General features: G+C 37.4%; 1 protein-coding gene across 1 annotated transcript in view; it reads right to left on the minus strand.

The window, feature by feature from the left end:
• LOC135218986 (low-density lipoprotein receptor-related protein 2-like) overlaps positions 1–24856 on the minus strand; it is a 116255-nt gene that overhangs the window by 50290 nt on the left and 41109 nt on the right. The window contains exons 4-5 of the mRNA XM_064255424.1: positions 22715–22834; positions 7425–7565 (exon numbers count right to left, since the gene is read on the minus strand). Of these exons, the coding sequence (XP_064111494.1) occupies positions 7425–7565; positions 22715–22834 (261 nt within the window). The remainder of the gene's footprint in view (positions 1–7424; positions 7566–22714; positions 22835–24856) is intronic.

A 24856-nucleotide genomic window follows, 5' to 3' on the forward strand; every position in this document is an offset into this window, starting at 1 on the left:
TAAATCTTGTTATATGCAGCATGGTCTTCCTCTCCCAATTTGTGCATACTGCAGTGTACTTTGCACCTTTGGCCTACATGATGTAGGTGTATGCCAACCATTTTGGCATTCCAAGCTCTTCAAGGGTCTAGGGATACCTGGTTTTAATTTGAATCTCTGTCATGCTACATAAATAAACTTTGGTAGTCTAAGCATGTTGATTGTCAAGATAAGATTAGGTAAAGTACAATGGCATCATTCACTTCTCAAGCTTTTTTAAGCGTTGACCTTAATGTTTTTCAAGTTCATCAGAGAAATTCATCAGCTAAAAAACATAAATCCAACATTTGATAAAGCTAAATCAGAATGTGGTGTACACCCATCTGGAAATCAACCAAGATAAATAAAATAATTCAAGCTTTCTCCTAACAATCCTACTTCAACCAACAATTTATTACCACTGTCAAACAAACAATTTTTTTTTTACAAACTATACATACATCTCTGCTGACTTCAAATATATTTTCATTGCTATTATTCAAGTTCAAGTTCAGGTATTTGTTATAAGAACTGGGTCCAAAGACAACCAAGGATTATTTCCCTTTGCTCTTATTTTCTTTGTAATCATATGATTCCAAGGTTCTAATATGGGAGAGGGAGATGCCATCACCATTCTGTACTCGACCTCAACTAGGTTGTAACTAGTTTCAATCTGCTATCTAATGTCCCAGGCATAGTACTAAATTCAAATAAAAAACTTTGAAAATATCTAAAATGTATCATAAAACTTTTCAAGAGGATCATTTCTCTGCTAATGATTCCAGTCAGAAAAACTCTCATATGTCCAACCAATACACTACTCAAAATGGATGATGCCAACATCTTCAGAAAGGCACAAGTGCATGGCTAACCAACTTGTTAGGACCAAGACTGTTATATATGAATATGATCATCCCCATTCTAATTATGTTGGTGGGAACACTAGACAGAAAGCTCACTTTCTACCTAAACATCAAGCACTTGGAATCTATGGACCAACCCTTGAGGCAGTTACATCCTCAATGTATCAGCATGATCTAGTCATCCTAATATCTCTCAGGACTAAATATAACCAGATGAATGCCACTCCCGACACATTTCTGATCATTAGCTTCGAATACGAGGCACAGTCCCCTACCATAATACATTTTCCCATTTGGCAAGGCATAAAATGAAATGAGAGTGAAAAAGTCCACATCATTTAATGAAAAAAAACAAAAATTAAATTTGCAAGACTCATACCCTTACAAACCCTTAGGTAATTTTGTTCAACACCTGGAACGATAGCCTCCATATCCCTGGATACCAGTGTCACATTTGGAATTTACAATACACATAGGAAAACAGTTTTAATGCTCTATTTAATTTATAAAAACAGTAGACATATGATTTCCACTGCCATATCCTTTTTGGTTAAGCTAAAACATTTACAGACATTAATATCTGGAAATTCCAAGGACGGACTGCTGAATTTACGTGACAAGATTCAGTACAGATAACTATTTAATTTAGCTCCTTCACACTTTTAATTGTGGTATTCACTGGTGTTCTTTGCCGTAAGGAAAATAGTTTTCATTTCTGCCTACAATGCAAGGTGGAAACTTTGGGAATATCCAAAACCTGATCCAGCTTCAGACCATATGGAACTTAGGAATATCTGACGCCAGATCTAACTTCAAGCCATAAACATACTCTCAATAATGGATACCCTGAAAGCTCCTATGGCTGTCTAAATTCCCACATTTTAAATTAGAATTAAGACTTGAGTCTAAAACAAAAGGCAGACATAAAATGTTCACAGTCTAAGAAGTTGTTTGCAATCAGCACACTGTTTAGTAAGAGATAATACAAAATCCAAAAGCTTTCTTACATCTGGTTTTTCAGCTCATGTAACCACTCAATTAACCCTTTTCATGTAAATATCTAGCAAGGCACACTCAAGTCATATTGAAAACACAATATGTGATCATCCAATCCTGAACCAGCCAACAAAAGAAAGAAGGAAAGCATCATCCTCATTCCTATCTAATTACAGGCAGCTTTGCCTGAAAACAAAGATGCTTTAGGGAGCTAAAGCTGATACTAGCTGGGTTCCAGCCTTGAAACTAGCCAGCAGTCGCTTACTCTGATGTATGCTACCCAGCAACAATATGCACCATACAACATCTACCAATCATGACAACCCAGTGGCAGACGCATTATAAAAAAAAATCAGTGGATTCCAGTTGGGGATAAAATACAGTGAGCTTGCATCTGCCCTGAAATCTGAGATTATCGCACCTCCATAACAAATCTATGATTGGAAGGCCTCCCCTTGGGCAACACAGGAAATACTATTATCTATAAGACAAGCACCAAAAGTCCTTGCCCCAGTGTGTGAGAGCCCTTTAGAGGAAGGTACTCACCTCACCCATGGAATCTTCCACCTATCCAAGAGGATAACAACAGCCAAAGTAGTAACACACAAATTCATAAAGGCTTAGCACCCTTGGACCTGTAAACCACGCTATGCCCATGTGGGCTTTGCTGCAGGCTCTGCAGTATAACATATACGTAGACCTTGCTGTTTGGTTCCGCAGACAATGACACTATACTTGAAAATTGTCACAAAACTGCATACTTTACTATACAAATATATAATATATATATATATATATATATATATATATATATATATATATATATATATATATATATATATATATATATATTCGTTAAAAGCAATTGCTTTAGTGGCATCAATAAGTTTCTTGCAGGTATCTTCATACCGACGAAGTTTTTTCCGATTCTTGTTCGTCAATTTCTGGTGAAAAATACGCAGACTTCCTTCTTCCATTTATTGAATTTTGTCACGACAGTTGTTTCGCCTTATGGCATTATCAAGCGACTACTGACTTACAATCTGACCTTTCGGCCTATTTATCTCATCGTGTGGGAGGTATGACCTTGAGGTATGGGTACTGGTTAGTCTAGGGATTAACAGCTTAAGGCCGTTGTTTTAGATACAAAGAACATAAGGACATATGTACTGTGACAATAAGAGTGAAAGTTTAAACAGTGGTTAAATAAATATTCAAAATACTACAATGCCATGTGCTAGAGTTTCCTTAAATGTATGTTTAAAATTTAATATGTTACATGTTGGTTTTAGATAAAAAATTACAAAATTACATACAGGAATGAAAATGAATATAGAAATCTAAATATGGGAGTACAAATATATGTATATATTTTATAGCATGCATAAAGGTACAAGATATAATTTCTGTTTATACATAAATGTGTATGATTTAAATATGAGTGTGTGTGTGTGTGTGTGTGTATGTATGTCCAAAATGGTCTACGTTGGTTAACGGTTGCTGATTCGTGTTGGGCGGGGTCTCAGCGACCTGAGTAGGGATGTTACTTGACTTTCGCTGACGCTGGGTCTTCTCATGTCTTCCAAGGGGCGCGATGTTCTCGGTGGATTGGGGCGCGCTGTCTGGTCCCTGTTGGCTCGCGTATTCCTTCTCCTGCTGGAGGGGAGTATATGGTCCGATTCTTGTTGGACGTTCAAGGTCGGCTTCTGAATAGTGATGCTCACCGCTTCCATTATTAAGAGGCGACCGTAGTTGTCTTCTCTGTGCACGACCTGGGTGCCTTCTACGAGCTCTTGTAGAGATGGCTTCCTGTCGTGAAGATCTATGTAATGTTGATGGATGGCCCCTTGATTTCTATGAGCCAGCAGACGTCTCCGAAGGGTCGTTGTAGTGTGCCCGATGTAGTTTTGGCTGTGAGGTTTACAAACCTCCTCTGGACAAGTAAATTTGTAAACTACATTCGTGCACATCTCCTTCGGTCCCCCCGGGGCGGTGCTGTTCTTCATTATTAAGGCTGCTACAAGGTTGGGCTTACTATATATCCTGAGGCTTATTTTATGGTAAGGGGCTTTTGGGGTTACGCCTCTGTTTATTATCCCATGTAGTGTGCAGCAATCCTCCTTGTATGCAGACCCATAATGTACACGATGGTAAATAATCAAGTTCTCCTCGTTTTTCGCCATCGTGTTGGGTTGGTAAAATTTGTCCATTTTCTTTTTTATTGCTGCTTCGATAATTTGATCTGCATACCCGTTGTTTGTCAGCAGTTGGCGAATTCGGTAGAGTTAGTTATGTATATCTTTCCATGATGAGCTGTGTGTGAAGGCTCTGTTGACATACGCACTCACGACAGACTTTTTATATGCGTCCGGGCACTCCCCGCGTGCGTTCAAGCAATGCTTGTAGCAGCCTTAATAATGAAGAACAGCACCGCCCCGGGGGGACCGAAGGAGATGTGCACGAATGTAGTTTACAAATTTACTTGTCCAGAGGAGGTTTGTAAACCTCACAGCCAAAACTACATCGGGCACACTACAACGACCCTTCGGAGACGTCTGCTGGCTCATAGAAATCAAGGGGCCATCCATCAACATTACATAGATCTTCACGACAGGAAGCCATCTCTACAAGAGCTCATAGAAGGCACCCAGGTCGTGCACAGAGAAGACAACTACGGTCGCCTCTTAATAATGGAAGCGGTGAGCATCACTATTCAGAAGCCGACCTTGAACGTCCAACAAGAATCGGACCATATACTCCCCTCCAGCAGGAGAAGGAATACGCGAGCCAACAGGGACCAGACAGCGCGCCCCAATCCACCGAGAACATCGCGCCCCTTGGAAGACATGAGAAGACCCAGCGTCAGCGAAAGTCAAGTAACATCCCTACTCAGGTCGCTGAGACCCCGCCCAACACGAATCAGCAACCGTTAACCAACGTAGACCATTTTGGACATACATACACACACACACACACTCATATTTAAATCATACACATTTATGTATAAACAGAAATTATCTCTTGTACCTTTATGCATGCTATAAAATATATACATATATTTGTACTCCCATATTTAGATTTCTATATTCATTTCCATTCCTGTATGTAATTTTGTAATTTTTTATCTAAAACCAACATGTAACATATTAAATTTTAAACATACATTTAAGGAAACTCTAGCACATGGCATTGTAGTATTTTGAATATTTATTTAACCACTGTTTAAACTTTCACTCTTATTGTCACAGTACATATGTCCTTATGTTCTTTGTATCTAAAACAACGCCCTTAAGCTGTTAATCCCTAGACTAACCAGTACCCATACCTCAAGGTCATACCTCCCACACAATGAGATAAATAGGCCGAAAGGTCAGATTGTAAGTCAGTAGTCGCTTGATAATGCCATAAGGCGAAACAGCTGTCGTGACAAAATTCAATAAATGGAAGAAGGAAGTCTGCGTATTTTTCACCAGAAATTGACGAACAAGAATCGGAAAAAACTTCGTCGGTATGAAGATACCTGCAAGAAACTTAGAGAAAAACTATGCCCTAAAAGTATATATATATATATATATCTATATATATATATATATATATATATATATATATATAATATATATATATATATATATATATATATATATATCAACCTCTTAAATGAAATATTCACTATTTCAGATTTTTTACTAATAAAGCTGGCTTGCTGTATATATGCACAATACATTCCTAAGCCCTGTGCAACCATTAAACTGTGCTAGCCCCCAGAATATAGAGCCCAACATTACTGGGTGCCTGACAGAACCAATGTAAGTTCTAGCAACTGGTTTCATATATGAATGTCAACTCCAGCAATGCTATCCCTTCAATAACCTACACATTGAAATGAGGGAGTTACGAGTGGTTGATTGCAAGATATAGACCTCTGGAAAGTACAAGAAACTAATTGTGAAATATTGGAAAACATATAATTGAACTATAAAGTAATAATAAAAGAGGTTGGATACCGAAACGGAAGAAAGGAAATAAGAACAGGAATGCAGTAAAGGGTTAAAAATAAATTCAGGGACCAAAAGGATGCTGCAAAGACCCATTAGTAATGCCAACAATCCACTTTATAAGGATGTTTCACATATCTCAATATTTTAGGAGTTTCACACTATAAAATCTGAGATTGATAACTATGTTTAGGAGAGTCACAAGATGAGCTTGACTAAATCTGTTTGGCATATTCTCTACAAGCAGAGAATATCTTCCCTTTCAGTAGCTCTCAGATTTATGTCAAGCCCATTCACCCTTGTATGGAGAATTATTTTCTTCTATAGTAAGATTCATCATAAATTACTACTCTTGACAAAGTACGATCAAAGGTTACTCTTGACAAAGTACGATCAAAGGTTGTGTTCAATGAATAACCTGAGTCTTCCAAATTCATAGTTCATCAGGTGTTACTGACAGTATTGCTCTTAGCATCTTGTTACTGCATATACCCTTAACTCTCTTGTCCTCACTATATATGTCTGGCTTCAAAATCTAACAAATATTCAAGATGAACAGTTCCAGTTTATTTTGGGCAGTCATGAGTACCTACCTCAGCCTATGTACCATAGCAATTAAGTAAAAACACTGAAACCTCTAAGTACATAATATAAAAATCACCTATCATTTAGGGAAAAAATACTATACATAGTACCATAAGGGGCATTTCCCCATCATTACCTACTGTAAGCAAGCTTACCAACAAGTCCAATCTATTCCAACAGCCTTTGGTTAATTCTCACCTAATCTGTTTCCAAAGAAAATAATAATTGAAACCGAGCTCCCAAACTTTAATCAAGAAAACAAGTTAATGCACCCGAGAAAGTGACCTGAAACTGTAGTTTATCAAGAACAGCTACTTTTTCTTAAGATACAGATCACACAACAATACACATACATCTGATGTTTGTTCTTTGTGTATGTATTCATTCATAATTTTATTCTGAATTATTAGACTAGTCACATTTATAGTCTCATGGGACTTGCCTAAGTGATCTGTTCTCAAAGCAGCTGTTAAAACTGGAGCAAGCTGAAATTGAAGAGGTTAGTAAACTAGTTGGGGAGAGACCAAAGGTAATGGATGACAAATGAACGATGCAATACAAAGCAGCTGGGGCTGAAGGAATGCTGTAAAGAACCTTATCCTATTACGTACATGGTATGTGAGCATATAAAAACACCATTACAGCTACATAGTTGTTTCTACCTTAATCTTTTACAATGCATAAAATGGCTCTATCACTGGAAATATTACAAATACGTATAATTATTGGATCCTTACATTTCTTTGTTGAAGAGCTTAATAATGTGGCACTGAATGAATATATGGTGTATGGTGATGTCTTGGAGGTTGTGCTATGAGAAAACTGTAGGGAATTTGACGTGAAAGTGTCTGTAAAAGTTGCTGTTAGTAGCTGCTGTAGATACTGAAGTGAAAGAGTATGGCAGAATAGTGCCACAAGAAGAAAATTACGTAATATTAAGTTGAACTATCCGATAAACTTTCAGTACCTGATGATGTAGTGTAGGGTAAAGATGATGTGGGACAATCCTCTTCATCACTGTTATCCCCACAATCTTTCACCCTATCACATACCTGTGACTTTTCTATACATTTGGCACCATCACACCGGAATTGGGTTTCCATGCAATCTGTGGACGAACAAAAACAATTAACCATATGAAATATGAATGAACTGACTTTTCTTCATGATTCTTATAAAACCTAAGCTGTTAGTCTCAATTTCTAGCACCAGATTTGTAGCAGTATAATTTATATCCCTAATCAAATGAAGTACAGTACCACCAATTACCATCAGGCTTTTATATTTACCATCCTTCATAAAATCAAGGGGAAATAGGTTTACCATACTCAGAAGCATGTAGCAAAAGCTCAAAGTTTATACAAGAACAGCAGTAACATTTATAGAATTAATCAAAGAAGAAGTGAATTCTGAATAGCAAACGAAATGGTGAAATAAAATTAGCACAAGTAAACTTCACAAGAAATGCATGAAATGGAGTAACAACTTCTTTCACTTTATATTACTAGTGCCATTAACTCGCTGTAATTAATTACTTACCATATAAAATGCACCTCTCTCTCTCTCCCACTCTGATAAATGGATTGTTTTTACGACTGTCTAATATCTTTGTGGCTTGAGTGATGGAAGAGGCAGGTGTCAGTACAACGTTAAGTATTATGGAAGTGTCATGAATGAAATGTGTAATGGTCGAATTTGAAGCACAAAGAAGGAACAATCAGGACTGGGGATAGCGAATAAAACTACAGAAACTGGTGATGTTCGAATGTAGAATAAATGTGATAATTAAGAGCAAATATAATAGATGATGTTAGGATGTGTGAATAGGCGAGACAGTACAGGTAGAGCAATGAAGAAGCAGCATTTATGCAAGAAGAATGGGAGGAGGCCCGTGGTGTTTATGAATTCCAAGGGGAGAATGTCGATCCAAGTTTCCTTTGTGAAACTATGGAATTGAAGTGAGGATGTTAAACTCAAAGGAAGAGACGTTAAATATAAAAAGACAATCACCTAGCTTGTGTAGTATATTTGCAGTTCCGTGGTGTTTATGAATTCCAAGGGGAGAATGTCGATCCAAGTTTCCTTTGTGAAACTATGGAAGTGAAGTGAAGATGTTAAACTCAAAGGAAGAAACGTTAAACATAAAAAGACTTGTGTAGTATATTTGCAGTTTAAAAACTTTAATGGGATAAATGTGGAGATAAAGACAAGTGGTAAAAAGCTTGTCATAAGTGAAAGGGTGGACAAGATAACTTCATCATGTGGTAAGCATAAAGGATCAAAAGGTGGTGAGAAGAGTGGATTATTCATAAGTGTCCAAAGAGAGGTATAAGACCTTAAAAAGATGGGTGGGTGGGGTTGGATAAAAAAAAATACTGAATAGGGAGGTCCTTTATTCAGGAAGTACAAGAATCCATTCAAAATAGAGGTCACTTGTGCAGTGTGTAAGGAGGGGCCTGGTATGCTGTGCAGACATATAAAGCTGCTACTGTGGAATTTCAGCAAACATGAAACTCATCCACGATTGACTGGTTGAAGTATGAACACGGCAGTAACTTGTGGTGTATCTCCAGAGACACCCTCCATTGGAGAAAATATAGTGCATACGTATATGGAATGCCATCAGGATATGGAGCTGTTCCAATTGTTCTCTTACACAAAGGCATATTATAGGAATCTTCTCAATGTTGTGTAATATCTACTATTTTTCATCTTCTCTTTGCTTACTATTTGCATGTGGGTTGTCAGTGGAGTTCTTTGGAAAAATCAGCATACAGGCTGGCAAAATTGTCAGCCATCACCTGCGAATCAAAAAGCTTCCCACTGTTTGACCTCAGTGCTGGAGGTTTATTAGGGATATTTTTGCTTGCTATCTTTCTCACTTTTTTCATACCATGGTAAGTGAAGTTCACCATTAATTGTACAGCATATTTCATGTGATTTTTTTATTTTTAACCTAAACTTTGCCTTTGTATAGGATATTCCACCTGATAATGCTTATGTAAGTATCATCTCTAGCCAGTCTCTGCTGTTCTTATTGTTCTATGGGTATGAAACAGTCAGCATTCTAGCAAGGAGAGAGTCGCCATGCAAACACCCCAGCTATTCAGGGAATTGGTTCATAGCCTATAGCAAAACAAGGATATGTTAAGAATTTGCACAGCATCATCAATGAGAGGAAATTCTTTGGCAACAGAATCTATTGAAGTACCATATGAACAAAATACAACGTGTGCCCTCTGTATTCCCTCTGGACTAGAGGGGAGTGAACAATACTGATCATAACTGAGAAGTGATTACTAGTACGTCTGTCATCCACTTCTCTCAATTAAATTATTTGGTTTAGCCAATGCTATAACCTGGGGGATTATTTGCAAACAGTTTCCCAGTGTGAATGCAAAAGTGTTTTAGCCCACTGTATTTAACATTCCTTTACTCATCTATTTTAAATAATACAGCAGAGATGGCTTACAAGTTGGGTGTTGACCCCATCTCCCCAGAGAAGGTTTCATGGTTCCCATAATGATGAAGAGTGCAGGAGTCTCATTAACAAGAACTCTAAATTTATTTACTGGAAAAAATAAATCTCCATGCGGTATTCAGAGAAAACAGTGACCATCTTCTGTTCACTGTTAGTCAGACTTTCCGCTGAGACTGGCAAAGCCTCCTTTATTTACATCCTACTTGCTGGGAAAAAGTCTCCAAGAGCAAAGTAGTCAGTTATGCATTTCTGCCGACTTCACTGTTCTTTTGATTAAATTGAATTTTATGCTCTGCCACAATCATTCTTGTTATTGGAAGTGCTATTGAGTGATAATCCATATATAGTGTGTACATTACATCATTTTATATTACATTTGCAATCCCACTGACAGCTAATGCAAAAGGATAACACTTAATACAATACATTACCTTCCAGACCACTCTTTTTTTGACACCTCACAGCCAGTAATATGCAAAGCTCCTGTTTGTAATTGAGATCTCTAATGTCTTAAAAATGTTTTAATACAAAGGGGTAGCTCCTCTCTCAGACTGCAATGGTAGAGGTCCCATAATATACTATGCCTCCATGTCACCGGTGACTTTCCCTTCTTTAAATGAAAATAAACTAACATAGTGTTATTTAGTTGTGAATGCCTCACATAAAGATGATTCCATATGGACTAGCACGATTGTGGTGGAATGCATGTTTCTGAATCCTCACTGGGAAAGTGCTAGACACTGGTACCACAAAGGCAAATATTTAGTATTACCTCCATAATTTAACAAAGGCAGGAAGTATTAAATGAGATGGTAATTACCTGGCTGTCTTTCATTGGTTTAACATATGCTAGTACCTACATGCAAATGTTTCACAGATATGTGGGAAAGTATGTTCAATATAAATCTGATTAATGATACTTAAGTGAATGTTTGTGTTTTTTCTGCACAATGTTTAATCATTATGTATAAGACTTTTTCTAGGCCAGATGCACTCTTCAGCATTTGCTAGAGCCAAATCAAATTCTCCCATAGAGAAATGTCCATTGTGAGGTTCTTGCTTTTAAGACATGCAAGAAAAGATATCCCCTATTTGAAAGCCCTCTCAACTCTCAACTGTCAGAATATAAATATTTTATGATGAAGTCATGTGCTTTCAATAAGGCATTCTTTCATGGAGAGGGGAGACCAGGAGTACTTATTGTTGTCAAGTTGTGTGAGCAGTGATAGCAGCATTGCCTTTAAGCCTAATCACTGACAGGAGGAAATCCTTGCACGTTATAAGCTCCAACACCTAATTTGATTTCTTTAAGACAAATACCTGGGTTGCAGTAACCAAGCATAATTGACTTTCTCAGTTCAAGCTCACAGATCCTGATCATCTTTGTTAGTTTGGTTTGGTCTGTAGATTTATCTAGCCTTCCAGTTTTGGACTGAGAATGTTTTCCTTTGAACTAAAAGCCATAATTGCGTTTAGAAATGTTTCCTTTCTTATGCCACCCCAAAATGATTTTGGGTTGAGTAATAAAGAGAGAACTTAGTTTTCATCTTCCTTGTTTTATTGTTCAATTTAGTTACTTTCATTCATTATTATTTACAGTGACATCAAACCTTTGAGTCTCAAAGCTGGATATTGTAAGTAAAATTCTTATGATCATGTCTCAAAATGGATTCTTTTCTCAAGGTTTTTGCATCATCTAAAAAAAGAAACCTGATGTGATGGCTGAATCTCAGAAGTACCGAGGTCTGTGGCTGCTCTTCTAGATTATTTACTCTTGATTTGTTTGATAGAGGAGGCTTTGTCTCAATGTTAACTTTATCTCTCTTACTCCTGGGATTGATGGCCGACTCAATATCACAGTCTAATAATTTCGTAAGAGAAGTTTGTCTCATCTGGGGGTTAACTTTCCATACCAGTAACTATTTTTACAGTTTTAGGCACTGGAAGTGAATTACATCTACTACTAATCTTCCAAACTTTGGACAGTGAGGGTTGGCTGGTAATTAACAGGAACTTTCTTTTCATTTTCCTCATTTCCTTCACAACCAAAGCATATGAGTCATCAAGACTTTTATTTGCATTTGCAAAGTCAATATATTTAGTCTGTGACTTTTCTATTAACGCCTTTTCAAATCTCCTCCTTGAACATATCCTGAAGTCTGGTGAACAATATTCTTGACAGTGACAATGAATGAATGATTATGAGTTATCTGGCATCCTAATGGCGTTGGTAATCAATACTAATATCAGTTAAAGACCATGTTAATATAATATATCCTTAACATTACAAAGATTATAGATTAAAATTTAAAATAAAAGCTACATCTTTTCCATGTTGCTAGGACTGAATCATACTCTCTTTCCATTAAAGAGAGATTGTAAGATTCTTCCTTGTTAAAGTAATTTCAAGTGGTATTCGTAGCTTCCTGAATCTATGCTAGTAACCTTGAGAGGCTTTTGATTTGAGGTACACTGACAATGTGTTTAGCTAAGGCATTGGTTGCTTCTAAGTAGACTTTGAAATTATAACTTTTCACATTAAACACTAGAACTCTTGAGAGTATAATTCCTTGCTAACATCTTGATTGTCTTCCAGTGAAGAATATGGGGTTCTGCTGTTAATGGTTGAAACAAATGATTCCAAGATTTATGTCTATACATTTTTTGGATATTAGATTTTCTAGAATATGGTGACATGATCATTGAGGTAAAGTTTTCTTTATAGCACAAAGTAGAATCAGACGTCCCTATGACTACCAAAGACCTGGTCATCTCAGTAAATCTGTATTTTTGGAACAGACTTACAACCAACTGTATATAAGGTTCCACTGAGAACACCTACAAAATCTACAATTTAGAATAATCTAAATAGCATATCTCCTACTTTCCTCAGTTCCTTAAATTTCTATCAATCAGCTTTTCAAAGGCACCAACATAGTAATCCTTGTGCTAGTAAAATGTCACTAGTGTTAATAATTATAGAGGAGTGGTCACTTTTATGGCAATCATCCAATATCTGCCAGCCGAAATCTACCAACCAATTTGACCCAAATAACTGCTAGTTAGATTATGATAATGTGCTTGTCTTATGTAGAAATGTGTAGGACCACCCACAATTACAGACTCAATTATCTTAATTCTGCTTTGACAATGCTTTGAGCTTCGTGCATCACCGCTAAACTATGGTTTAACTGGTAAGTTTGGTTGCAATTACGGAGACCCTTAAAATCACATACTTGTCTTCCACTGGCATCCTGATTCACTTGGCCTGGGTCACCACCAACCCTACTTTTGCAACCATGTTTCCCTCTGCGCGCTGTATCAAAAATAGATCAATCTTGACAAACAGTGGTCTGAACATATTGGTTATGAGCTAATCTTTACAATGCTATGAAATTCATTTAGTATTTCACAAAACAATTCACTGAAAAGTATGTCCACTTTTGAGATTAATATGCACTGTTCTCCTTGTACAGGACTGTGACTTCCCAATTGTGCATCATATAAGAGTCCTATAGCGGATAATTCCCTGCAACGATGGATTACACTGACACACAGACACAGACACATATATACACACACACACACACGCACACCCGCATATAGATATATATATTATATATATATATATATATATATATATATATATATTTGAAGTAATAAAAGTCCACCTTATGTAAAATGTGTATTAAAAATACATAAAAGACAGGAGCTTTTGTCTACTTGATCAGTAGACCTCATCAGCTGTACTGATTTTTCCTTTTCAAAGAATATACAAAAAAGTTACGAACTAAAGGCAGGTCTCTGGAACCGTCTCCAAGGGAGATAACAACCAAAACAAACTATTTTTTTCAATCATGTTTTATTCCCATCGTCAAATGTCTGGGCCAAAAAGACCAAGCCGATCGTCGTGGTTGAACCACCACCTCTGTGAGTTCGGCTGTATCCCTCGTCCAAAACTTCTGCATCGGCACCTGCAATGGGGGTTCTTCCTTCCAATGCCTTCTGTTCACACCTGCTTCGGTTCATCCTTTCTTCTCTGAACCATACATCATCACTGGTCTGATTACAGTACACTAGATGGCACACTTCACCATCAGGCTACCTTGAATGCATGAGGAAACTGAATAATAAGAAGTGCTTCTGTCATGAACTGATGGTCATTTTGGTATACAAGCAGCCTCCACATCAAGCCCTCGAGATGCTCCAATCATGTTTATCTTTCTGAAACAACCTTGACCAAGGTTATGCAATGTTAAAGTTCCGAGTATATTAAGTTGATTAGTGTTATTCAAAGACTGGAAGTGACCATCTCCTTAGTCATTTCTTTCATTTTACCTCATTGAATGCTTGCTCATTGAATGCTTGCTCATTGAATGCTTGGACGAGGGATACAGCCGAACTCACAGAGGTGGTGGTTCAACCACGACGATCGGCTTGTCTTTTGGCCAGACATTTGAACGAGGGAATAACATGATTGAAATAGTTTGTTTTGGTTGTTATCTCCTTTGGAGACGGTTCCAGAGACCTGCCTGTACTTCGTAACTTTTTTGTATATTCTTTGAAAAGGAAAAATCAGTACGGCTGATGAGGTCTACTGATCAAGTAGACAAAAGCTCCTGTCTTTTATGTATTTTTAATACACATTTTACATAAGTGTGGACTTTTATTACTTTAAGTTATTCAAGTCACGTTATGGTGATTTTTTGAGATATATATATATATAATATATATATATATATATATGGATATGATAGTATAATATATATATATATATATATATATATAATATATACATACCATATAATATATATATAGATATATATATATATAATATATATATATATATATATATATATATATACATATATATATATATATATATATAATATTATATATATAATATGTAGTATATATATATATATATATATATATATATATATAGATTATATATATATATATATATATATATATAGGCAAGTCCCCCGACTTACGACAGTTTCAGCTTACGACATTCCAAGGTTACAACACTTTTCAATTATATTCATCTTAGGATTTTTTAAGACTTTCCACAATGTTCTGGCTTACAACGATTTTGGCTTACAGCACATCTCAAGAACGGAACCCCTGTCGTAAACCGGGGACTACCTGTATCTATATATATACATATATGTCCACACATACAAACAGGCATTCCCTGCTATCAGCAGCATTGGTTAACAGAGTTTCAGTTTTATGACCCTTGGGTAAGATCGTTCACCCGATTTTCGGTGATGGTAAGCTGTTTCTCAGCATTGATGGGTGGTTTATCAGCCCTGGTAGGCAATTTATCACTGTTGGTAATCGATTTTTGGTGCTTAGTAAGTGGTTTATCATTGTCAGTTTATCAGCACTTACGGCGTCGTAAACGCCATTTACATATTCCATAATCATTTGGACGACTTCTTCGAACATAGCGAGCCATCTCAGTCCAACACCAAAGCGTTCACACGCTGCAAGATAACCTGAGCGTGGCCCGACAGGGAAGTTCAAAAGAAGTCTTAGGGTCCTGACTGGCACCCAGCAAGGCTTCCGCACGTAAGAGTGATAGAAGACTGAACTTGCGTCCTACACTCAAGATTGTTGAACTCACGAATGAGATCGACAACCTCTGCAAAGGAAGAAAAACTCGAGTGTCCCCCTACTCCTGCCCAGCAATGGTGACCAACGACGTGAAGAAGAAGGCTTGGCAGTATTGTCCTCCTTTTGATGCAACTCTGATGAACTTTGCTAGGGAGCCTAGCATTCTGGACATTAATGGTAGGAGAGAAGTCTCTAACACTTCAAGACCCAGCTATGCGTTCACGGGAGGAACAGCTTATGTGGCCGTGTGATGAAACGAGTATACGTCTATGAGACATCGACCGTGCACGGTCCTGAGACATAGACATGGCCAAAGAGAGCTTCTCGAAGGTGATTGATTCTCGAGATCATGACTTCTTTCAGAAGAACGGGGAATCTGACCATGGGCCAAGGAAGCCTCACGTTCCCGACCATCAACCACAGTCTTGTTGAGTGACGAATCCTCACACACAGCTTGGACCACTCCCGTCTCTACAACTTTCGACCTTTTAATCGGTGCCTTATTGTCTTTACACCCACGAACTACAACTTTCGACATTTTAATCAGCGCCTTATTGTCCTTTCGCCCACGAACTGGAACCAGAGCAGACAAAGGAGTACATCCAAAAACATCAGCACGTATGTTAAAGGCACGACATTTCTGGCAGGGGTCAGTCACTGTACAAAATTTTGCTCTGCACCTACTACAAGTCATATGGGGATCTGTAGCTGACGATGCCAAAAACCTTGAGCATGGAAAACCCTGAATGCCCAGACACATGCGTTGACAAGGCCATGAAGACTTGGAGGAAGCCATAATAACAAATACACACACTGAAAGACAGAACACGGGCACAAACAACCAGCTTGGAAGGAGAGCAAAGCATAAGTGTCCACTCCCCAAGGCTGTTAAGAAAAGACTAAAGCATCATGAGGTCCAATGCGTGGTCTCTGACCAGCTTTTACCTCATACGCACAGGCATTGCCAGATCTCACAGATTCCTTGCTTTACAATCCTTGATTGTTTTAACCGGTTACCAGCTGGTGCTTGGATAATATCCTATTGTTAACACCTAAGGATTATTAGCTATGAAAAATACAAATTGATTTAAAAATTTGTCATATAAACTGTGTATAGGTATTCCAAAATTTAGTTCATCTTGCAGGAAGAGAAAATTATAGTTTCCTCTCTTCACTAATTATGATAAAAGGTGTTCGGATAATGCAATTTTTTCCTTGGTTAGCACAGTATTGGGAGGTCTTCCTCAAATCAGGAAAAGAAGTTGTCCATTTTATCTCATCAGATTTTACAGCTTTAGCTAATTGCTTTCCATTGCTCACAAGTTTTCTGGCATAACCCACACTAATGTGCTGTGTGTGTGTGATTTACAGATATAAGCATCTTCATTTTTATATAACTGGAAGTTCTAATTAGCAGGTTTATGATCCACTTTACAGTTTATACAGTAATCAGATAAAGGGCATACATCGTGTTCTTGAGAAGAGCTTTTGTTACATACATGGGACAGGTGGCCAAATTTATAACAATAATAGCACTGCAAAATGACAAACGCCATGAAATGCGCCAGCAAGCCTTCCAAGGAGGGAGTGCCCAAAAGCCCAAGCAATGATCAAACCACTGCCAATTTGGAAGACGCCGAATCTGAAAGGCAAGATCGTGATGAGGAAACCTCCCCACCTTCAGGACGAGCATTGGAGCCTGAAGGAGAAGAGGTAGCATTACACAAAACATCAGCCTGTGGCACTTCCGATACTTCCATCGACGAATCAATGGAAGAAAAGGAAGGAGACACAGGAACAACAGAATTAGCTACAAAAAACAAAGGAGAAGGAGCCAACAACTCGTTACACGTAGGAGAAGCGAAGCCTTCCTAAGAAGGAAGAGTAGAAACTCTCTGATGAACCCTCTTCCTGTAAAACAGCTTCCACTGTGCCTTAGGCCAGGCAAAACACTCCGGACAAGGATTTGTTATAGTTCAAAAGTTAGCTCTGCACCTACTGCAAGTGTTGTGCGGGTCCGTTACCACATACACTAAAAACCTCAAGCAAAGAAATCCTCGGACACCTGGAAACATACGCTGGCGAGGACGAGTAGTTTCTGAGGAAGCCAGAATCCTAAACACAAACACTCAATCACACTGGAAAGAAAGAACAAGGGCAAAACACAACCGGCTTGGAAGGAGAGCAAAGCGGAAGCATCTACTCTCCAAGGTGGTTAGGAAAAGACTGGGTATCACAGAGTGAGACATGGTTTTCGACCAGATCTCACCTCGTATACGCAGGCATTGTCAGATATCACAGATTCCTTGCTTACAATCTCCGATTGTATTAACTGGTTACCAGCTGCGCTTGGAAATATTAACACAGCATTCTTTTGTTTTATATCTGTAAAATAAAGGATACCTAAGGGTATTCAAGAGTCTTTCAATATTAGGATGGTCACTATAGTGTTGTAAAGTGCCTGGAACATTATGTACTTTCCAAAGACCTTCGTTAAATATGGCCCTATACTGTAATTATAATTCAAATGTTAAGGTTTTCTCTTCAATCATTTTCATTTGATTAACACCTCCAGACAGCATGGTTCTAGCCTTTTTTAAACCAAAGTATTTGGCATAATTTGAAATAATTATAAACTATTCTTTTTTGACGTGGCAGTCGGCAGCATTGAGATTCGGTGACCTCCATGAAGGGAAGCTTCTATTTTTCTTATAAACCAGTCTGGAGATCAATGCATATCAAGTCCAATATACATCACATTCTTTAGTTGTTTTCTCATAAAGAAAGCCATAAACTTTTGACTTTTATTATGAACTTACATTTGCTACCAGACTACAAGAATTCAATGCACAGTTCGATGCACATCTCATTTTTTAGGCGTTCCCTAACAAAAGAAAACCATTAACTTTCGAGGTACAAACTAATGTTTTCTACCTAACTATAGGTTTAACATTTTTCTTTGAGTTTACTAGTGGTTAGCCCTACATACCATTTTCCATATTTTCCTTGGATATTCATGATTTCTTTCACATTTGTATGTTTGAAATGACAACATAATGTCATAGTAATATTTAATGGGGGACTCCAGTTGCATAGAGTATAGTCGGTTTATCTGTAGTATTTATTGGTTCTACTATTCATCTGTTGATTTTGTCAGCTCAAAACGGCTAAGAACCTATCCTATCAATAACTAAATTGGGGTTAGTTTTGTCCAAGGCCAAGTTAGCAGTTGTTAACTGTGTGGAATTGTCTAGGGGTCCAGGGCTTCAGTTTTCTTTAACTAATGAATTCCACAGAGAAACTAAAAGTCTGTCTGAAACTCTTAAAGAAATATTAGCCTTTCACAAAGTTCATTCCTTCACCATCGCCACCAGGAGTTGACTCCCCAATGTCATCTCCTTACCCTGTCTAGTGAAATGCACCAACATGACTAACAGTGGCTCAATTATAAGGAATAGAATGTAAAATTTAGGCTAAAAGCCAAGCACTGGGATCTATGCGGTCATTCTCCACTGAATGGGACACAGAGTATAAAAATTTAAAAGTTGCAACTAGAGGAAAATCTTGTAGTTACTTTGAAACAACTGTTGGGTGAGGGTAGAAAGTAAGAGGAAAACAGAGAATGGGAGCGGAGGTACAGTAAAAGGAATTGAAGGAGTTGCAGATAAGGACTGAAGGGATGCTGCAAAGATCTTCAGTATTGCCTACTGCACACAGTGTGAGGTGCACTGATGACACTACCACCCTAACTGTGATCAGGTATAGGTAAGGCCACTCGATAGGCTAAGCTGTAAACATAAACATCCCCACTCAAGTCATCTTGCAGGCAAACCACACAGAATGCAGGAAGTATTTCACTCACAACTAGTCCGCCCTTGGAATCAATGGTCCAGTTCTAACTCAGCCATCATTTGACCTACTTCAAAGACAAGTCTCTCAAGTAGCTTTATGACAGCCACGATACTTGTACAGAATGGTTTGATGATGCTCTGGAATGATCTAACTATTTCTATTTTATATTCTTCAAGAAACAGGTCTTCTATCTCTTGTGGGTTAGGTCACACAAACTTACTTCAGTCCCATTTTCTTGCCCTTTTTTTCAGGCTTGGGGTAAATATGGGCTTCAAATCATACTGCCATGTATTCTTATGAAGCCAAGGACATATATGACAGGTTGGCAATCACTTAGTTTATATCTTGAATACTAAGTATGATTTATTAACTAAGCCTATACATGCTGTGTTGTCGCAGAGTTCTCTTTGTACAAATCTCTCTCTCAAAGCAATATCCCTTTCTGCCCTGTCAACCTTCATTTTCATGAAACATTCCACAGGAACACACGAACTCACGCAAAAAAACCAGTTGCCAGACCCAACTAACATCTTTTTTTCAAAGTTCACAGGTAAGAAAAGATGTTTTAACACTACTGCAACAAAATAATGATACACATTTCTGAAAAAAAAACAGACAACACAAAATTGGCAGACTGATAACAATGGAAACTGCCCATCCATGGTCATCATTTCTGGGCTCGGCCGTGTCGCTCCGGGAAATAACTCCGTTTTAATGGGGTGGCAGGGTGTGACCTATGGGTCAGCTCCCCATATTTAGGGGATTTTGATGAGGAAAAGGCTAATTGGAGGGGTTGCTGTGGTAGTGTTTAACACTCGCCCCAGGTTTATACCGACACCTTTTTTTATAGGTGAGCGAGTCAGAGAGTTCTGACATGTCCAATTTAGCAGTTCTCTGGTATTATAGCAATATTTTACTAGAAATAACGCTAAACGGACTTATTTCACTGGGCGACACGGCTTCCTCGCCCAGAAATAGATTTCTACTACGTCAAAAATCCCTTTTATATTCTCCAGTTTTTTATGGTCATCACAAATTTCCAGAACATCTATCGCCACAAACTCTTATTGGATTTCCTTTCTATATTCACTACTAGTACAATTATGCTTATGAATATTAGTTAAGAAAGACTATGATTAACATTATATAATTCCACTTGAAGATGTTTGCCTTTACTTAATTCCTTACACATCCAACATTCAAGTTGCTTCCAGAACACATCTCCACAGGAGTCTATCCATTCTTATTTCGTTCAGGTACCCTAACCAGCAGGTTACATCTCTCTTCCATCTTCCATTCATTCAGATCATCCATCACAAACAACTGTAAGACTGATACAGGTTCCCAATGTGGAGCTCTCTCTTTCTTCCTCCTTTCCTCCATTCACCAAACGCCAAAACATCCAGATGCTGCTCCCCTTTAAAACATCATTCCAATGCTTTTCTTCTGATTTCCAAAGACAACTCAGTACCTCTAGACTAAATAAATTTCTTCTGAATTTTTTAAACAGTAAAGGAGGGTATGAGGATGCAAGGTCCCTCAAATACTTTCATACTTTACCTAAGTAACTGCACTTGCTATCAAATGATAGAGGTCCTTCCTCTCGTTAAAGTACATCCATAACCCTCTACTCAGTGTCCTGTCACAATATCTTCAATGGAAATACTTCTTACTACAACAACATGATTGCTATTATTTAACTACAATTGTTTCCTTGGGTGATAATTAACTTCTACAACAGAACAATCATTAATGTTTTGATGCCAAATCCATTCACCTATACTCTGTTTTTTTCCATTTCCATCTGTCCACCCGCCTTAGGTGCTCATGCATGGTAACACTGTCCCGGGCTTTAAATACTTACACTATGTGTAAGTTTGAGGTAAATAAAAGGATATCTGGATGTACATTTGCAACTGAAAAGTGTTTTAGTAATTTACGGCATGTGAATTACACCATTAATATTCGAAATAGGATATTGTTATTGTTATTGAATGTAAGCTACCTTTTCGGGGTGGTGAATGGAACAGCCAGACGCAAATGCCATTAAACAGATGCTAAACCAAGTTTCGTCATATCGTATCTGGCTAAAACGCACTTTATATACTGATATATTTACGTGTAATGAAGTAACATGTAGCTTAGTAGCAGAGTAGGTGTGGTCCAATAAAATTGACATCTTGCCGTAGTGAACAGCGAGAGAAGCAATTTTCCATTCGCCACCTGGAAAAGGCAGCTTACATTCAACAATAATAACAATATTCTATTTTGAATCTTAATGGTGTAATTCACACACAGTAAATTATTAAAACGCTTTTCAGTTGGAAATGTATGCCCAGATATCCTTTTATTTGCCTACAACATACACATAGCATAACTATTTAAAGATTGGGATGCAGTGTTACCATGCGCGAGCACCACAGGCGGGTGGACAATGGAAAAAATTGAGTATAGTTATCAAATATATAGTACATACACGCTCAGGGTGATAGCTCACTAAAGTGTCTAATTTTAGCACCAATGCCAAATACAATGTACAAAATGAATGAATACCTATCTGACACTCAATAATGAGAACAATTGAAACTTCTTTTAATTCACATTTCCGTTAAAACAGTGAGATGAGGGCATTCAATGTCTACATCTAAATATAAATTTTTTGGGTAATAACTATAAACCACTGTCAGTTATGTCTTAAATCCATGCATTTTTCATACATAAAATCATTATATGTATATTTATCTTTCCTTCTCAACATTCTGCAACTGTTCATGTCCTTATTTTCTAGTCTTCCAATCTTTTAGTCATGATTTGGGTACAATTAACTTTTCCGGTTCTGGCCTTAATTTTTTTGTGTTCTTATGTATTGTTTTTATTCTATTTTGTCTTGGTTATCTTTAACTCTTGTCTTTTTGTCACTTGAGATGAAAGACTCACATTACCTACGGCTACATCTAAATTTTGAAATCATCATCATCATCAAAGCATCACCTCTTAGACTTTAATGTTATTATCTAATATGACTGTACATATTCAGGTGTTTAATGCCACTACAATAACGACGGGAACAAACAATGCATAGTAGCCACAGTGGTTGTCGTCGTCATTTTTATTAATTTTCCGACAGCTGGCATCATAGTCACCTTACAAACCTTAATACTAATTAACATACATCATTATTCACGCTGCTCTTTGCAATCTCAGATGTCAAATGGAAGTAGCATCAAAATTTGTTTCTACCAAGCGAGGGACCCTAGACAAGAACTAGCCATGGAATGTGGAAACCAGTCATTCATACATACCGCAGCCGTCTTCATCATCTTTTTCCTTACAGTCAGGGTGGCCATCACATCGCTGATCTGCACAAATGATACCTCCTCCAAGACATGTAAACTGATCATCCCCGACGCATCCTTGTCCATCTGGGATTAATTATCAGTATAATTTTAAAAGCAAATAATGAAAAAGTCAAAAGGTGAATGTGTTATCACAGTGTACGCTCCTACAAAGTTTACAACGTGAAAATGTATATTTTAGCTCAGTCAGCATGGCATAATCTACAGTAAGGTTAAGAAAGTAACTACGTTAACAAGTGGGGGATGTTGTATGGTATTGTGAATGCCTCAGCCACTGACGTCGAGCAGCAAATAAAAATATACTATACTAGACGGTAAAACTTACAACATATTAAAAAATAATAAAAACTTGTAATGAAATGTGTTAACTTAAAATAGGACTATTTCATTTCATTGCAGGATCTACCAAAATAAAAAGAAGTAAAATTATAGCTTAAAACTATTTGAGTACCAATTTCTGTTGCAAATTTAAAAACACCATTATCACTATCAATAACAGTAAGAATGCTGGTACGGCTATATTTCCCTTCCCCACCATGAGCCTCAGCAAGAAATACTTGTAACTCTCTGATCCCCGAGACTCCGGCAGTCATTTAAAATTGGCTTAGACAAGGGGACTAGGCAATCCTTGCTAGAAGGCAGGTGGGCCCCAACTACATTTGGAAACCATGGGTGAGTCGTGTTTGTCTAATCTGCAGACAGTAAAAATTTGTTTCCTATCACCAGGCCATACAGCAATAGCTCCAAGGAGGCATCGAGTTTTGGCCTCATACACCTTATTTAAAGCTGCCTAGAATCACTAGTAGATTTCATAATACTGTACTCAGTAAAAAGCTAGACATAAGTCCGGTTATCTCCCAAGAAGTAATTCTGCTGCTACTTGTTTAACATGTTTGCCTAGTACTTTATTGCCCATATGTATAGGTATCCAACAAAGATGAACTTGGATACATTTTCCCTAGAGGACATGGAACCACTACATATTTAAAATCCAAAGGTTGATACAATTTTAAAAACCAAGTGCCTGCCTGCAATGCACTTCAAGCATTGGAAATAGAAAAATTACTCCATCAATGACAGCTATTCTGTCTATGGCATATAAACTTTCATACAGCTCTGTAAAATTTGAGGCCTCCCATGGACGTGCACCCTTGCAATTAAAACCTTTACTTTGTAAGGTTTACTCGAAACCCCATGCCATGACTGGACCTGACACCATCAGTAACAATGAAGCATATTTTCTCATGTTCTGTAATATGTCCTATAAAAATTCACCTTATTTCCTCCTCTATATTTTCTATTTCACTTCCACACACTAGTTGTAGGGCAACTCCGCAACATTCGAGGAGAATGTTAAACAAAATTTAAAGTGGCCACTATAGTTCTCATTAGATTAAAATTATATAAAGTCAGATTTACTTTAAACCTGAAAGGTTAGAGATACTAATGGAGAGTCTCATAAAAAAGAAAGTACCAGTACCTACGGAGCATGGTATGTTTGTGAAGGTCCAGAGGAAACTTCCCTCCAACAACTAAAGGGCCTGGGATCAGAAAGGATTTAAAATCACCCGTGAAAAATTTGATACCGGCATGGTGCACAGATCCTAAAACCTGCATGAGGGTTACTGATGAAAATACTTCACATCCACAAGAGAGATTAGATGAAATACATGCTTCTATAGTCCTAAAATAGTTTGATACTCTGCACCCCAATATATGTGCCTGTAGTTTTAAAATATTTAGTTCAGCACCCTATTATATGTACCCGTAGTTTCAAAATATTTAGTTCATGTAAAATTTACTTTAAGAAATAAAAAAAAATTAAGATCAGCAATCCATATTAGCCTATACTAGTCGCAGAGTAATCCTAAGAAACAAGTTGAATGATTGACTGGAGATTATCTGGCATCAACAGTCACTCACACTGAACACAGTAGTCTTATAGTATATAAATACTCAATAAGTAAATAAAAATAGAAAAGTAAATAAAATAAGATAAGAGTCTTATAGTAGACCAGATAATAAACTATAATGGTTGAAACCCAGGGTTAAATATGTCCCAGATATCTAGCTTCCATACAGTAAATA

This window comes from Macrobrachium nipponense, chromosome 1 (assembly GCF_015104395.2).
Source record: "Macrobrachium nipponense isolate FS-2020 chromosome 1, ASM1510439v2, whole genome shotgun sequence".
Classification (NCBI taxonomy): Eukaryota; Metazoa; Arthropoda; class Malacostraca; order Decapoda; family Palaemonidae; genus Macrobrachium; species Macrobrachium nipponense.